Source organism: Chiloscyllium plagiosum, chromosome 12, assembly GCF_004010195.1.
Source record: "Chiloscyllium plagiosum isolate BGI_BamShark_2017 chromosome 12, ASM401019v2, whole genome shotgun sequence".
NCBI classification, from domain to species: Eukaryota; Metazoa; Chordata; class Chondrichthyes; order Orectolobiformes; family Hemiscylliidae; genus Chiloscyllium; species Chiloscyllium plagiosum.
In genome coordinates, this window is record NC_057721.1 from 49,473,399 (window position 1) to 49,490,331 (window position 16,933).

A 16,933-nucleotide genomic window follows, 5' to 3' on the forward strand; every position below is an offset into this window, starting at 1 on the left:
AGGCATACAGTGTTTTAGCTTTTATTAATAGAGGGATCGAGTTCCCGGACCATGAGGTTATGCTGCAGCTGTACAAAACTCTGGTGCGGCTGCAGTTGGTGTATTGTGTACAGTTCTGGTCACCGCATTATAAGAAGGATGTGGAAGCTTTGGAAAGGGTGCAGAGGAGATTTACTAGGATGTTGCCTGGTATGGAGGGAAGGTCTTATGAGGAAAGGCTGAGGGACTTGAGGCTATTTTCATTAGAGAGAAGAAGGTTGAGAGGTGACTTAATAGAGACATAGAAGATAATCAGAGTGTTAGATAGGGTTGACAGGGAGAGCCTTTTTCCAAGTATGGTGACGATATAGGACAGATGTCAGAGGTAGTCTCTTTACTCAGAGAGTAGTAAGGGTATGGAATGCTTTGCCTGCAACGGTAGTAGATTCGCCAACTTTAAGTACATTTAAGTCGTCATTGGACAAGCATATGGACGTACATGGAAAACTATAGGTTAGATGGACTTCAGATTGGTATGACAGGTCGGCGCAACATCGAGGGCTGAAGGGCCTGTACTGCGCTGTAATGTTCTATGTTCAGGACTCACTATCACATTCAATAATTTTAGGGCCTGAACACCTTCTCCTCAATCCATAACTCAACCCCCACACCCCAGGCCCTGTTAACATCTGGGGCACTTTCAGCATAGCCAACCGATTTTCACTTAATTATGGTCCCCATTAGCAGCTTTGCTTTCTGCCTGGCTTCTTAATAGCCATCACTTTGTCCGCATGCCTTTCTCTCCCTTTGACTCAACTTTTAACTATCAGCTGCTCCTTTAACCCACCAGCTGTTTTCAGCATATATACCATTTTCTTGCTACCATCAGTTCTGAAGAAGGGTCACTGAACCAGAAATATTAATTCTACTTTCTCTCCACAGGTGTTGCCAGACCGGCTGACTTTCTCCAGCAATTTCTGTTCTTTTTAGCTCAGAGATGCTGCCTGTCCAGTCCATAGGCTGGGTTCGTGTCCTGAGTGCACAGCATCCTTGCTGCAGCGTTTCAGTGGTGCATGTGTGGCCAATGGATCATGCCCTGAGATAATAAGACCTAAGAAATCGGAACAGCAGAAGGCCATTTGGCTTGCTCCACCATTCAATAAAATCATCCGATATTCCTCATGCCCACGTTCCTATATTTTTCCGCGTAACCCTTGATTCCCCTACTGATCAAGAACCTCCTTTCCAAACTGAATAGCTTCATATTCTCCCACATTATACTCCATATGTCAACTTTTTGTCCACTTGCTTAACTCGTCAATGTCATTCTGCAAACTGTTCGTATCCCTCTCACAATCTTCTTCCACAACTATTTTTGAGTCATCTGCAAATCTGGCTAGAGTAGATTCACCTCCTTCCTCCAACTGAGTCATACATGTTGTACACAGTTGCCGTGCCAGCACTGATCCCTGTGGAACTCCAGAGGTCACAGGTCCCAACCTGAAAAAGAACCCCTTAACTCTATTCACTGTTTCCTGTCTTGTTAGTGAATTATCTATCCTTACCAATATACTACACCAACACTGTGGGCTCTCATCTTATGATTTAACATTTTGTGAGGTACCTTGTCAAACACTTTGTTGAAGTCCAAGTTCAACACATCTAGGTGGTTCCCCCCTGTCCAGTCTCATTGAACTTGCTCAAAAAATCTAATAAATTAGTCAGACAGGGTTTCCCTGTCATGAAGCCATGCTGATACTACTTGATTAGGTTATGATTTTCCAAAAGCTCTGCCATTACTTACTTAATAACTGGATTCCAATACTTTTCCTATCACCTCCCTCTCTTTTCGAATAGGGGGATCACACTAACAGTTTTCCAACCCTCTGGTACTTCTCCAGAAACCAACGATTTTTGGAAAATTACTACCAAAACATCCACTATCTCTGTAGCTACCTCTTTTAGGATTCTAGGATGCAATCTACCAGGATAAAGGGACTTATCTGCCTCTAGCCCCGTTAAGTTGTCTAATAACACTGCTTTAGTGATGGAAGTGGTACTTCATTTCTCCCTGTATTCTTTATTAATGGGATGTTTGAAATATCTTCCACCATAAAGACTGATGCAAAATATCTATTTAACACCTGTGCCATTTCCTTGGTCCCCAAAACTGTCTCACTAGATTCATTTTCGAAGGGGTCTATGTTCACTTTTTATGTATTTAAAGAAGCTCTTATTGTCAGTTTTTATTATTCCTCACTAGTTTGTCTTCATTGTTTATTTTCTCTTTGTTAGATATTTAGTCTTCCTTTGCTACATTCTGAATTTACCCTAATTTTCAGGGTTATGTTGGTGACCAGTGTCCAACATGTCAGTTGGAGAAACCAACAAACTGAAATTCCCAATTACCTGCTCTAACCTCCCTGTTGAGTCTTCTTGATCTTTAGCTTGGTTGGCGTGATTGATAGGATAGCAATATCATGTGTTTCATTAATGGCTTTAATAAGGCATCTAACAAGCTATAACCCTCCTTGATTGGCAATTTGCCAATGTTAAGCCAGAAACTCTCACTATTTGGCAAACACAAAAATACAGCAAGTTGCTCCAATGGCCTTTTGGTCTTCTCCTATGATTCTGTTGCAAATCTTAGCATAATCTATGTTAATCAGACCCCAGTACGATTCTGCTAACTACACCTGCACTGGAAGCAGTTCAGTAAGTCGATTTCCTGTGATGGAAAGAGTTGTCTAACAAGGGAAGAGCAAGTTGGGTCTCTTCGAATTGAAATTTAGAAAACAGAGGTGATCTTATGGAAACATACAAGATTCTCAAAGGGTCTGACAAAATAGTTGCTGAGACATATTTTGCCTTTGGGAAATTGTGAATGGTTTGGCAAATGCTTTGAAAAACTGTAGTGATGCAGCTGATGGCATGACTTTGCCACAAATCTTACCACAGTCTACACCATTCAGGTCAGTATAAGATTCTGCCCTTGGTTTTCTAGTGGATGAGTCACAAAATGTTAGTATGCAGGAATAGCAAGTGATTGAGGAGACTAATGAAATCTTATCCTTTATTAGGAGAGGAATTGAACATAACAGGAAGGAGATTATTCTTCAGTTATGCAGGGCATTTGTGAGACCACATCTTGAAGACTGTGGGCAGTTCTGGCTTCTTTATCTAAAGAGCAACACCAATGTTTTGAAGGTAGTTCAGAGGTTGTTTGCTGGATTGATACTTGGAAGTAAGATAGGTTGGAAAGGCTGGATTCATTTCCACCAGACTTAAGGAGAGTGAGCGGTTATTCAATTGAAATTCATAAGACCCTGAACAGTCTTTCAGCAGGATGGGTGTGGAGAAATGTTTCTTCTTGTGGGCAAGTTCAGAACTGAGGACACAGTTTTAAAATTAGGGGTTACATTTAGGTCTGAGATGAGAGGGGTTTCTTTTCTCTGAGAGTTGAGTGCATTTGAACTGTGTGCCTCAGTAGGTGGTGAAGGATCGATACCTGAATATTTTTAAGGCTGTGGTCGATTGATTCCTTGCCCAACAAGAATCTAAGGTTCAAGATTAGAGTGGTGCTGGAAATGCACAGCAGGTCATTGCATCCGAAAAGCAGGAAAATCAACGTATCGGCCAGGAGCCTTTCATCAGGAACCTCTCAAAGAATCTAAGGCTGTTAGGAATGGATGGGAATGTGGAATTTGGATTACGAACAGAGCTTACTGAATGGTGGAGCAGGCTTGAAAGACCTACTCTCCTCCACTGTACTCCCTGTATGATAATATATCCTTTCTTGGTAGAGAGACCAAAACTGCAAACAATACCAAGTGTAATCTCATCAATATCCTGTCCAACTGCTGTAAGACATCCCTACTTCTGAATTAAAATCCTCTTGCAATGAAGGCCAATATACCACTTGCCTTCTAAATTGCTTGCTGCATCTTTCATTGACTGGTTTACAAGGATACCTTTGTACACATCCACACTTCACAATGTATCAGAGTTGAATTAATATGCTTTCTTTCTGTTTTTCAACCTGAAGTGTCTAACTTGGCATTTAGCCATGTTGCACTGCATCTTCTACTCACTCAACTTGTCAAAATCAACTTGAAGCCCCCTTGCCTCCTCCTCACAACTAACAAGCCAGCCCAGATCACTCAACAGGTGAGCATCATCCCTCAGTCTCCCTCTGTTTAACTAGTATTCTGCTTTTATGTTCCTCCTGCCAAAGTGGGTAACCTCATATTTTCTTAAATTATACTCCACATACCAACTTTTGGTCCAGTCAATCTGTATATTTTCCCCTTTCAGACACTCAATGACCTCTTTCTAACTTCTTGCCCTTCCTATCTTTGTATCAACAAATGTAGCTACTACAGAGTCCGGCTTATCCAAAATCTTATATAAATTGTAAATAGCTGCAGACTCTCAGTAGTTAGAGTTTGCCATCTTGAACATATGAAAACAGGAATTAGGAGCGGAAGGAGTTGGCCACAGCCCATTTGCCATTCAATAAAACCACTGCTGATCTGATTACTCCACTTTCCTTCCTACCGCAAAAACCTTTTGCACACCTCCTTACTTATTAAGAATCAATCTATCTTTGTCTTAAAATTATTAAAATACACGTTTCACCAAAAAGCAGTGAAAGCAGAATTCCAAAGACTCGCATCCCTCACAATAAGGTATTTCCCCTCATCTCAGTCTTGCATGGAAGTCCCCTTATTTTTAAACATTCTAGATTCAGAGGAACCATTCTTTCTACATGCACCTGGCAAGATGTCTCAGGATTTTATATGCTTCAATCATGTTGCCGCTGGCCCTGCAAAACCCTAGCAAATACAAATCTTAACTATCCAAAGTAGATAAAAATCAGATTTTGATCTATGTAAAGTATTTCCATTTTAGCTTAATTATCTTGGCAACATAATGTCTCACATTGACAAATATCAATTGGTAATTGCATTGGGACAGTTTAGTCACAGACCTGGAATGCTCTGGCAAATCTATAACTCAGACCTTATGCAGTGCGAATAGAATTGGAGGCATGTTTAGAGAAAATTAACATTCCCTGAATGGATGACAGATGAACATCCACCTGTTACCCAGGAAGCCTGCCCATCAGTCTCAGACTGCTGCTTTACTAACCTGATGCTTGTTGAGCTCGTGAACGTACTTTGTCCACTCCTCTTCAGTCATCTCATCATCGGCAGTAGTTTGTGGCTGCTCCTCAGGAACGTCCTTATTTTTATCTTCATTGAGGAAGTCAACGAAGAAATTATAAGGCACAGGAAAAAAAATGACAAAGGAACGAGTGAATCATGTATAAAAAAGGAAATTAAAGAAAAAAAATACAGTAATGGGAGAAAAAAGTAACAGATTCTACAAGAAGCATAGGCTTTACAATTGTAATACCTACTATCTCAGAGTTAATTAATGGCAAGTCTGTGCCAAAACAACCCATCTCCAACTAACAGATTAGTCAGGTTATCATCCATTTCAGTCATTTTATGGACTAAGTAGGTTGTAGTTAGGTATGACGAGAGGCAAAAACATCTTGACATTTTACAGCTGATTCAGTATTTTTGAGGTGTAGTCCCTGTTATAATATATAGGAAATCACTGAATCCTACAGTACAGAAGGAAGCCATTAAATCTATTGAGTCTGTACCGACTCCTGAAAGAGATATCCAGCTAATCCCATTCTCCAGTTAGTCCCTTTAACTCTGTTTCTCTCACTCCACAGATGCTGCCAGACCTGCTGAATTTCTCCAGCATTCATCCTCAGTTTAAATGTTTTTCTTTCGGCCATTAAAAATGTGGTTGGCTTTTTGGTCAGTGTCTGGGTGCATCATGAATTTATTCTTGGAAATGCTCAGGCACCCTAATGCCAAGTCATATAATTAAATAGCAGCTCCTTCCATCCCACTCCCTGTCTCACTCTACTTCCAAACTCAGTTAAAGTGCCCGGAACTGCACAGCTCTGTGGATTGTCATTTATTTTTGCTTTTATATCATAGTCCTTATGAACCTTCAGGTGTCCATATGTTTAGTGGGAGTATATAAACAGTGCCTTTGTTCAAAAATAATCTCAAACACCAAACAAAAAATAATTTTACACCCTAGTGCTCTGAAATGTTTTGGAAAACGTTAAATGTTGCTCTGCTTGGATTTCCTCTTACTGCTTTACTAGATCATTTTTAATTACATAGAAAAGAACATGGGAACACCACCCAATTTCTTTTCCAATTCACACACCAGTTTGACTTGGGAACTATTTTACTCTTCCTTCACAATCGCTGAGTCAAATTCTTGAAACACCCTCCCTGAAAATCTTCTGGATACACCTATTTTTGCAGCAGTTCAAGAATTGACTCACCATCGTTTTCTAAAAGGTACATTAGTGACACCGACATCCTGTGACTAAATAAAAAAAACTTATTGGGATCTGCACTCATTAATTGTCAATATTTGCCCTAAAGAGCTTGTATTTCACTTTCTCCAAAGCAATTCATTGTTCCCTTATCTACCTGAAGCGAGGTACCGTAGGCATGTCTTGGTTCTGAACACAGATACATATACGTAAGGAGGAATGCAGCAAATTGACACTACCTTTCCCCTACTGGAAAATCCTGGAAGAGAACAATGTCAATATTGTTTCTAGGTTAACATTTTAACTTACCATCACAGGTCATGGCAGTACACACCCAATTGCCACATGCACAGACGCATCGGTTACACTCCACTGTAGTCTCAGCTCCATCCTCATAGGTTTCATCTTCCAAGGCACATTCTATGACACAACAAAGGAAGGTCATTTTTATTTCAGTATCAGATAACTTGTATCAAGCAAGAAATTAGCAGCAACGAATCCTAAGCTTGTCAGATGCACTCATGAGTGGCTGTAGCAATCTACTTATGTTGGGTATAACTGGGGTGTAAAATTAAATCCCCATATTGTTTACAGTTGAGAAAGAAACCTATGAACAGGATTTCAATGCTCTGCATGATACGGTATGGACATGTCTCTGGTTTTGCTTCTGAAGGGAGGAGTCCAGATTTTACTCTCATGCTTTCAAGATGAATCTTCAATCTTTCTGCAGTTTCCAAAACATACACTCAACTGGTTTTGCCTGGGACCTTTGCCTTTTCAAGGCAATTTTTAATGCAATTTGGATGCAACCTCATGTTTGGGGATTGATGACGTTTGTCTGTTGATGGGAGGGGACCAGGCTGGGACACAGGGGTGAGGCACAAATTTCCCATAGTGCAGCATCACCACATTCTCTGGAAGGAGGCACCTGCCCAGAAACACAGGTTCCAATGGGTTTAAGAGCAAAGAACGAGTGGGGAACATTGAGGGCATTGCACAGCACAAGTAGGTAGGAGGAGTTAAAGTTTACAAGAGAATAAACACCACATCTGGCTGTAGATGCAGTACATGTGAGATGCATGAGATTCCTTTACAGTGGCACCTGTTATGTCGCGGAACAGTTCGTTGTGGAGATTTAGGCTTAATGGCTAAGCAAACATTTATTGCCCACCCCAAACTGCCTTCGAGAAGTGGGTGGTCAGCTACCTTCTTGAACTGCTGCAATCCATTTGTTGTAGATCAAATCCACAATACTGTTAGGAAGGGATTTCCAGGAATGTGATCCATTGACATTGAAGAAGCAGTGATACATTTCCAAATCAGAATGGTGAGTGACTTGGAAGGGAACTTTCAGGTCATTGTGTATCTGCTGTTGTTGTCCTCCTAGACAGTAGTGGTCACAGGTTTGGAAGGTGTTATCTAAGAACCCTAGCAAGTTGTGTAGTGCAACTTGCATATGTTTGACCACATTCTTGCACATGTTTGACCTGATGCCATAAGACTTTGTTGAATCCAGAAGTAAATGTTGAGAACTCCCAGGGCAACTCCCAACTGTAACCCATTGTGCTACCACCTCTACTGGGCTTGTCCTGCAAGGGATAATGATGACATTGTCTATGCATGGTTTGTAAGGTATGTTTCTGAGAGTCTGGCTAGGTCAGGTTGTTGCTTGACTAGTTGGTGAGACGTCCTCCTAATTTTAGCATTGTTATTTCTAGTGACTGGGTTGAACCAGTTTCGTCCACCCAGTTTCATTCCCTTTTTGAGCGTTTTAGTAGTTTGATACAATTAAGTGGCCTGGTCGGCCATTTCAGGGTACAGTCAAAAATCAACTACATTGTTGTGGGTCCCACAGCATTCCCCAGATTACTAGTCCAGTAACCATATGACTGCACCATCGCCTGCCCTAGGTGAAGAGCTGCAGTCACTGAACAGGGCTATTTCACAGGTGGCAGACTGAGAGGGGCAACACACCTGAGGCAGGGGCATCCATACATTTTGGAGGAATCTCACTGGCCTCAGATTCCAAGGTCCCTCAGCCTGGCACTCCATCTGCTGGCCAGGTCCAAACAAGGATGGCTGCCTGCCCTTGCAGATGACAGGTAGTGCAGTCATAAGGAGAGTTCCAATGGGTCCCTGCATAAAAACACTGACTGCCACAGACACACAGGCTACCCTGATCCATAGCTATCTCCAGAATAAGCCGGGCATAATAGGAGTGTCTGAGAGCAGAGGACACATCATGTACTTTACCAATTGGGTCACTGTGGTGTTTAAATAAGCTGAGTAGAGTGAAATAATAAACATATGTAAAGTTAAACAACAACCTTTATCTGTGCAAAATGTTACCTATTTACACTATTATTACAAAATACCAGACTTTACACATGGCCAAAGGTCTTTTAATATCTCATCCACCACCACATCCAGTTAGCCTTGATCAATCCTCACGTTTGCTTGCAGCATGTTATAATGATTTCGCTTGTGTCTCAAGCATGCCTCAGTGCCTTTCAGCCCAGGCTTCACTATCAATGAAGGTTCCTATCATGTGACACACTTATGACAGAAGATCTTGATTCACTATGGCGTTCCTACATAGATTCCTCATGGCCTCTATGACAATGTTGCTTTGCCCATCTCTGGGGCCCTTACTATTGAACTTTACCCACACTCTCCTCATCCACATGGAATTCCTCCTCCTCCTCCTTCACCTGCTGCTCCTCATTGGAGGAGAGACTTCTTTTCTCAGCTTCTCTAAGCCCAGCACCAAATCCCCCCTCAGAACACAGAGCTAAGATGTGCAGCGTGAGGCAGGCTGCAATGATCTGTATTCCAGTGTAATTAATGTCCTTGTGAGTAGAGGCCTCGCATTGTACCTTCTCTGGGGTTGGCCTTGTGGTAATGGAAGGGTGGGAGATGTCAGAGTTTGAGGGAATAACTTTAGTTCCATCCATGCATCCAAAGGGGGTTTCAGTCAAAATGTTCAAGCTGACCAGGTTCCCTTAGGATCACCTGTGTATGTGATGTAGTGTCTATCTGGATTGAGAAACTGTGCCAGTTTGGCCTGGCTGACTTGATGGATACATCTGTATGCTGCTGACTTAAGTTACAGAGACATTACAAAGGCTGCAAGGCCTTTGATTGAACTATTTTTTTCTGTGGTCCCAGACAGCATTAGATTTGATTTGCAGAAAAACAACCAAGTTCTACACTTTGAGAGTCAATTCATATCTCCAAGAGGAGAGAAATACTGGCATAATGAATTTGATGCAGAAGTACAGTTAAAACTTGTGTTTCTCGAGTATTATAGAGTGATATTGTATTGGTAACAGCAGAAACAAAACAGCATCTTTACGTCTCAAACCTGTCATTACTAAGTATGGCATCTTGTTAGCAAACTTCTTAACCTCCCCTACAGGCCAGGGCATCAAGTTTAAATCTGAAGTTTTATGAATAAACTGGACAAGAATTTATATGTTGTGATTCTGTTCGCCGAGCTGCGAATTTGTGTTGCAGACGTTTCGTCCCCTGTCTAAGTGACATCCTCAGTGCTTGAGAGCCTCCTGTGAAGCACTTCTGTGATGTTTCCTCCGGCATTTATAGTGATTTGTATCTGCCGCTTTCGGTTGTCAGTTCCAGCTGTCCGCTGCAGTGGCCGGTATATTGAGTCCAGGTCGATGTGTTTGTTGATTGAATCTGTCGATGAGCGCCATGCCTCTAGGAATTCCCTGGCTGTTCTCTGTTTGGCTTGTCCTATAATAGTAGTGTTGTCCCAGTCGAACTCATGTTGCTTGTCATCTGAGTGTGTGACTACTAAGGATAGCTGTTCATGTCCTTTTGTGGCTAGTTGGTGTTCATGGATTTGGATCATTAGCTGTCTTCCTGTTTGTCCTATGTAGTGTTTTGTGCAGTCCTTGCATGGGATTTTGTACACTACATTGGTTTTGCTCATGCTGGGTATCGGGTCCTTCGTCCTGGTGAGTTGTTGTCTGAGAGTGGCTGTTGGTTTGTGTGCTGTTATGAGTCTGGTGGTCTGCAACGAAACGTCTGCAACACAAATTCCCAGCTCGGCGAACAGAACCACAACAACGAGCACCCGAGCTACAAATCTTCTCCCAAACTTTGAAGAATTTATATATTCTTATCTAGCTCCATCTAGAGGCTGTGATGGATATAGCTTTGGATAAATTTAAGAACCCAGAAGGGAAACTCTAAAATTGCTGCGATTTTGTCATTTTCGTTCTCCATCTTTTACCAGTCTCTCAATCCTCACAGACCTTGTATATTTCTCTCTTTCAGCCAAGAAAGCTGACCAGCCTGTCCCACAGGTGGTTGTGCCCCTGATACTATATGATCAGCTGACAGTAGATATTACTGTACTGGGAAAAACTGGAAATATGTGAAATAAATCAATTCTAATGATAGGCCGTGCCATGGGTATAAACCACAAAAAGTCACCAGAGAAAGGTGAGTTAAGTGACAGGCAGGAAATGACATCGAATTCTGAAATAGAATGAGCGCTGGCTTGGACATTTTCAGAAAGGCTTCAATTTAAAAGACTGTATTTAGAAGGATATCATTCTGAGTGTTATTTCAAGTGCTCAGCTGCTCTATAACATTAAGCACATTGCATTGAGTGGATAGGAACTAAAGTCTCACCACAAGCGAGAGCAAAATAATCCAAACATGCTCCACAGAACCACTCTGTTTTTGGCAACAACTCTTTCAACTTGCCCACTTTGCGGAGAGTGTGGGCAGTCCAAGTTGAAAGTGAGTAAAAAGAATATGTACCCTTCACTGGATGGCAACATTTAAAAACAAAGCAAGTCCAAACCTCTAAATGTTGAATCCTTTTGCTTTTCAGTTCCTCACTTAAAAATTTTGCAACTGACTTTTTCTTTTGATATGACTAAAAAGTAATCTCTGTAGCTCTTCTGACCACTGATAGGGTAATATATACACTTGACCTGATAATGAACCCCAGAGAAAAATCCCAGATTTGAATATTCCTCTATGTTCAATAATGGGAGAGTGGGAAGCTGCCAACAGTGATTTCAAAACTCTGTTGTGTTAGAATGGAACTAAATTACATAGAATTGCTGCTCCTCACATCCATACAATGTTCCTTATTAGATATCAGATCAGCACAAACAGGGCTGGTTGCTAAAAGTACAACAAACTCAAAGCCCAACCTATGTCCTGCAGACAACTATCCTGAAATCAGGAATTACACAATATAGAGGTAATAAAGTGAGGAAGCTAGAAAGCAGGGTGATTTCAACAATAAATAGCTGAATATTCTGTACATTCGGTGTAATGTAATCAGTTTGTACTCACTTTTCTCAGGTGGGACAAAGCCAGGATTCAGGCAGTTCAAAAACTCATTGAAGCTGAGTTTCCAGTCAGCATTCTCATCAGAAAGCTCAATCAGTGCATCCACACAGAGGCCCCTACAAAGAAAAGGCATGGCTCAGTCTATGTTAGAAGATAACCCAGACTATTCCTTCAGCTTTAACGTTCATCCACCAACATATAATTTTGAAACGTAAATTTCCCAAATTAAAAAAATTCATAAACAATAAACATGAACATGGTCTTTGATCCAACAGACGGAGCAATATTGGCTCATGGGATTTGCTATTGCTATTGCTCATTTTGTCAGTGTGCTTTTACAGAAGGTTGGCACAGCTACATTGCAACTCCATCTGAATCGGGACAGCAGTGATGATTTCTTTGGCGGTGGGCTCTTAGTGCTGCTGTGTGTAGTGTCACTGGCTAGAATTTATCTAGCCTAGGTGCCATCTGTGGATCAAAGTGGAGACTAAGGAAACTTTCTAGCTGGGGGTTCCTTCCCCCAGCTTTGCTCTTTCACACACTGGATACCATATTTGTGGAAGCACACATGGTGCCATAAACAAGCATCTGGGCAAAGGTAGTGACATTTTGGAACTTATCCTTTGCAGTTCTGAAATAAGTGGACATAGTTCTGCCACATTCCACCCAAAGCACAATTTTTGAAGGCTACTTCGCACAGCAAATTCTCAGTTACTGTGCAAAGCTGAAATTGTATAGAATTATGATTCTTTTTAAATAATTGAACGTGGGAGAAGCAGCTCTGGTTCCGACATTCTGTGATTGAATGCATCCCCACAGATATGGCGTGGGAATAGTCTGGTTGTATTATCACTAGATTATTAATCCAGAAATTCAGCTAATGTTCTGGGGACCTCAGTTCGAATCCCACCGAAGGTGGAATTTGCATTCAGTAAAGAACCTGTTTCCACACTGTGCGTAATCTAATCTAATCTAAGGGTCTAGTGGTCATCCAACCAGCCAATTGTCAGTAAAACCCATCTGGATTCACTGATATCCTTTAGGGGAGGACTTCTGCTGTCCTTACCTGGTCTGGCCCACACACATCTCCAGATCCACAGTAATGTGGTTGACTCTTAACAATCAGGGATGGACAATACATACTGGCCTAGCCAGAGACACTCTCATCCCATGGGTGAATGAAGAGAAAACGATTCCAACTGGAATACCTCAACCTCCAAAGGAAATGATTTGTTTTTGTGTTGTGGTGCTACACATTCTATAATAATTCTGAGGACAGAATACCATAGGTTGCTCTCTATGTGGCATTCTTCAATGGCATCAATAATGAAGATTGTGCAGGTAGCAGCCCGCGCACCATCTGCCCAGAGGGAATCTGCATACAGCAGCTTCTAAAGATACTCCACAAACAAATGGTATTGTTAAAAATACTAGTTTTAGCTTTTATCCTCCTCTGTCATTCAATGCCATGTGGCTCAATCTCTTCCAATCTTTTCAAACTCTCCCATAACTCCAGTCAAATCATTTAGCTCTACCATAAAGTTAGATAGTCCATTAGGCGCAACATTTCCCCTGCTTTGTTCCTCACCGAAGAAGTCTGGTGTCCTCCTGCTCAGTGTATGAGGTAATGTTGATAACAGTCTCATTGTGTTCTACGAATTTCAGGAACTCATTAGAATCTAGGTAGGAGTCACCATCATCATAACTCTGTCAGGAAAGAAATTAAAATTCTTGCCATTATTTTCAAATATCAGATCATTTAGACACAAATCTAAGTAACTTAGATATGCCAAGGCAGAATATCAGTAGGCTTTCCATAACATCTTCCATAACTCTGGAACACACAAACTATCCGTGAATCTGCTGAAGTTTCAAATAGACCATCAGAAGAACCTTCGCAGAAGTAAATGCTGTTACAATGTGGCTTCAAGACACTTAGATGTCCACAAACCAAGCAATATTCCGTAATTTACTCACGCAAAACACTTTTAGTCAGCAAGCACATAGCTTAAAACTGTCACAAATTTCTAGGCTTCATTTCATTGAAGTTTGGCTGAACTGAGAGATGAAAGTAGTCATAAGCATTTTAAATCTGTATGTTGTTTTCAGGCAGTGAGGACACTTCCCTTTAGTAGCACACCAGGGTTTCTGCTCATCTGAGAAACGCATATACCCCCTGCACCCTGAAGAAATTTCTTCTCGGCACAAAAAGGCTGGCTTTGAAGGTCAAGGCACAGCTTTAAAGGGACTTGACAATTTAATGAGTTTGCAGAGAAACTGGCCAAAAGCTACCAATGTATATTCTGTTGGCTCCCTAGTTTATGCATTTGAAGTACTTGACGTGTTGTGCTCGGCCCGGTAACATTAGTTTTCCTGAGATGGTCTAATATTTATGTAGTATCCAGTATGGACATACAAGGGAAAACTAAAGACAGAGATTTGGAGGCCTAATAAATAACTGAGGCAGCTGGTGCAACGCAGGAAATAGTGTTTAAAAAATGATTTCTGGAGAGGCAGAGCTCAGGTGCAGTAGCTGTATGTAGAATTTGCTTCCACTTTGAAAGCATCTATGACAGCACAGGAACAAGCGGAGGAAGATCTGCAGAAACCCTGGAGAAGTCCCAAGTTTGAGGAGACAGAAGCCACCTGGAAATTCAATCTCATTAATTTTCTCATTAAAACATTCAGTTTTTTTATTCCAAACCCCATGTTTATATTATTTGTTTCAATGATTTATCCACCTTCAAAAAAATTGCATGCCAATTCCCTTAATTTAAATTCATACTGCACTTCTGCCAATAACTTGAGTGCTAAAGAATAAATGACAGTTATAGATCATATTAAACAATCAGATCCAGCTTACAACAAAATTCCCAGGCACCAACTTCTTTATGTTAGTAACTTAAAATGAAAGATCTCTTTGTACTAAAAATTCTTCAAGCTCACTAACTTCTGCTGCATTCCTTTTTCTTGGATACCTAAAATGCTAAAGACCAAGAAAGAGAAAGTGACCTCCGAGGCCAAAATCCAGTGCAATACTGTTGAAAACAGAACAGCAAAACAATACCCTACCCCAAAACAATGGAGGAGAAAACAGTGAGCATTAGAATTTGAAGTGAAGCAGGAACCAAATATAAACCGAGACCTTACTGACTACTACAATATTACTGCCACAATGTTGATTGTTTCCGACATATTCCTCATCCATGTTCGCTCTCATACAAACATAAAACCTCAAGCTTTGCATCTCATACATACTCATGTCCAGATTGTCACCTTCAAGATGTAATACAAAACACAAGATTTTGAAAGGCATGAATATTCCAATGTCCCAAAGCCATACAAGAACTTTATCACACAGGTTTTGTTATAGCAAAAGTACATGCTTTCTTTTTCCCTTAGTAAAGATTTCTCTTTCTCTGTGGTTGCCGAGGCTCTTGACAGAATTCATTCAATTTCCCAGACATGTGCTGTCAGTCCTTCCTCTTCCTCTCAGAAAGATAGCTGGATTCCTTTAGTCCTCTCCTTTCATCTCCCAGTTTCCACATCCAACAGGACATGACAATTTCCTTGTGTGTGACCTATTTGCATAACTTGTCCACTCTTCCCCTATACTTCATTTCCCTGTTATGCTGATCCAGAGACATTAATGTTGTAGTTACCCCGACCTGTTACTGCTTTGTAGGGACATGTTACCAAATCCTCTCTCATTCCTCTAGGGATGCAGCAAAGCCTCTGCTAAATCCATGAACACCTCCAATAACACTATAGTATTTCCAGAGACAGAAGATATTTAAACAATTTTATTTGCAAGTTGGATGTCTGTATTTTTAAAGTATTACTAGGGCTGGTCCCATTCCACAGCTGAATGCTTGATCTTTGAGTGATGAATGAATTCGTTGGATGGACCTGCATGATCCGAGCTTGGAAAGTTGACTTCAAATTGGCTGGCTGGGCTGTAACAGTTCTTTAGAATTATTCAGTTGCTCCTGGCACTTGCAGAGGATGCCTGAGTGAGTGCCCTTCTCAACATGGATTTTGAGCCACAAGGGAACTAACTGATGGGAAGCGGATCCTGGAGGGTCATGATTTACTGAGGCACTGCTTCAGAAATCCTAAAGATGAACTTCTCACTTTGAGAAGACAAACTTTGGTCAAACACAGACAGAATGGCAGATTTGCAGAGATGGAGCATGAGTGACTGCTTTGACATCAAGGCTGCATTTGACCAAGGATCCCTAGTAAAGCTTCAGTCAATGGGAATCACATAAAACCCTCAAATGGTTGGAGTCATTCCTGACACAAGTGAAGGTGGTGGTGACTGTTGAAGATCAGTTATCTCAGTTCCAGGACATCCCTGCAGATGTTCCTCAGAGTATTTTCTAATCAACCTTTTCAGAGCAGGTGGGACTTGAACCTGGGCCTCCTGGCTCAGAGGTAGGGACACTGTGCCACAAGAGCCCTTAGTTCTTTATGATAATATCCTTGACAAAAATCCAACTTCAGCTGCTTCATCAATGATCTTCCCACCATTATAAGGTCAGAGGTAGGGATGTTCACCAATGATCATGCAATGTTCAGCACCATTCCTCAGATAGTACAGCAGTCCATGTCCAGGTTTGGAATGAGAAACAGGCATTCGAGAGCCTGACAATGACCATCTCTATCAACAGAGAATCTAACCATTGCCCTTTGTTGTTCAATGGCATTACCATAACTGAGTCTCTCACCAGACATACTGAGAGTTACCACTTACCAGAAACAACTGGACCAGTCATATAAATACTAAGGCCACAATACCAGGTCAGAGTGATACCATCCAGGACAAAACAGCCTCCTTAATTGGCAATCCATCTAACACCCTCAACATTTACTCCTTTTGTCGACATACCACAGCAGTTGTGTGTGCCACCTACAAGACGCATGACTGTATCTCACCAAAGCTTCTTCATTAACACCTTCCAAACCAGTGACCATCACTGTCTGTAAGGACAAGGGCAGCAGATGTATGTGAGTTCAACTACCACCTATAAGTTCCCCTCGAAACCAGAGACTTCCTAACAGCACTGTGAGTATCCCTACAAACCAGAGACTTCAACCGTCAGAAGGCAGCTCACCATCACCTTCTGCAGAACAATTAGGTAAGAAAAACAAATGCTGACCCAGCTAGGGACACCCAGGTCCTGTGAATGAATAAAAAAAGTAGTGCAATTAATATATGAACACATCTGACATTTCAGGTAG

The 16,933-nt window shown here is 41.4% G+C and overlaps 1 protein-coding gene across 1 annotated transcript in view; it reads right to left on the reverse strand.

Annotated features, from left to right (window-relative positions):
- Positions 1-16,933, reverse strand: part of fstl1b (follistatin-like 1b) — a 109,573-nt gene that overhangs the window by 8,071 nt on the left and 84,569 nt on the right. The window contains exons 7-10 of the mRNA XM_043701009.1: positions 13,278-13,396; positions 11,693-11,805; positions 6,665-6,775; positions 5,131-5,234 (exon numbers count right to left, since the gene is read on the reverse strand). Coding sequence (XP_043556944.1) covers positions 5,131-5,234; positions 6,665-6,775; positions 11,693-11,805; positions 13,278-13,396 — 447 coding nt within the window. The remainder of the gene's footprint in view (positions 1-5,130; positions 5,235-6,664; positions 6,776-11,692; positions 11,806-13,277; positions 13,397-16,933) is intronic.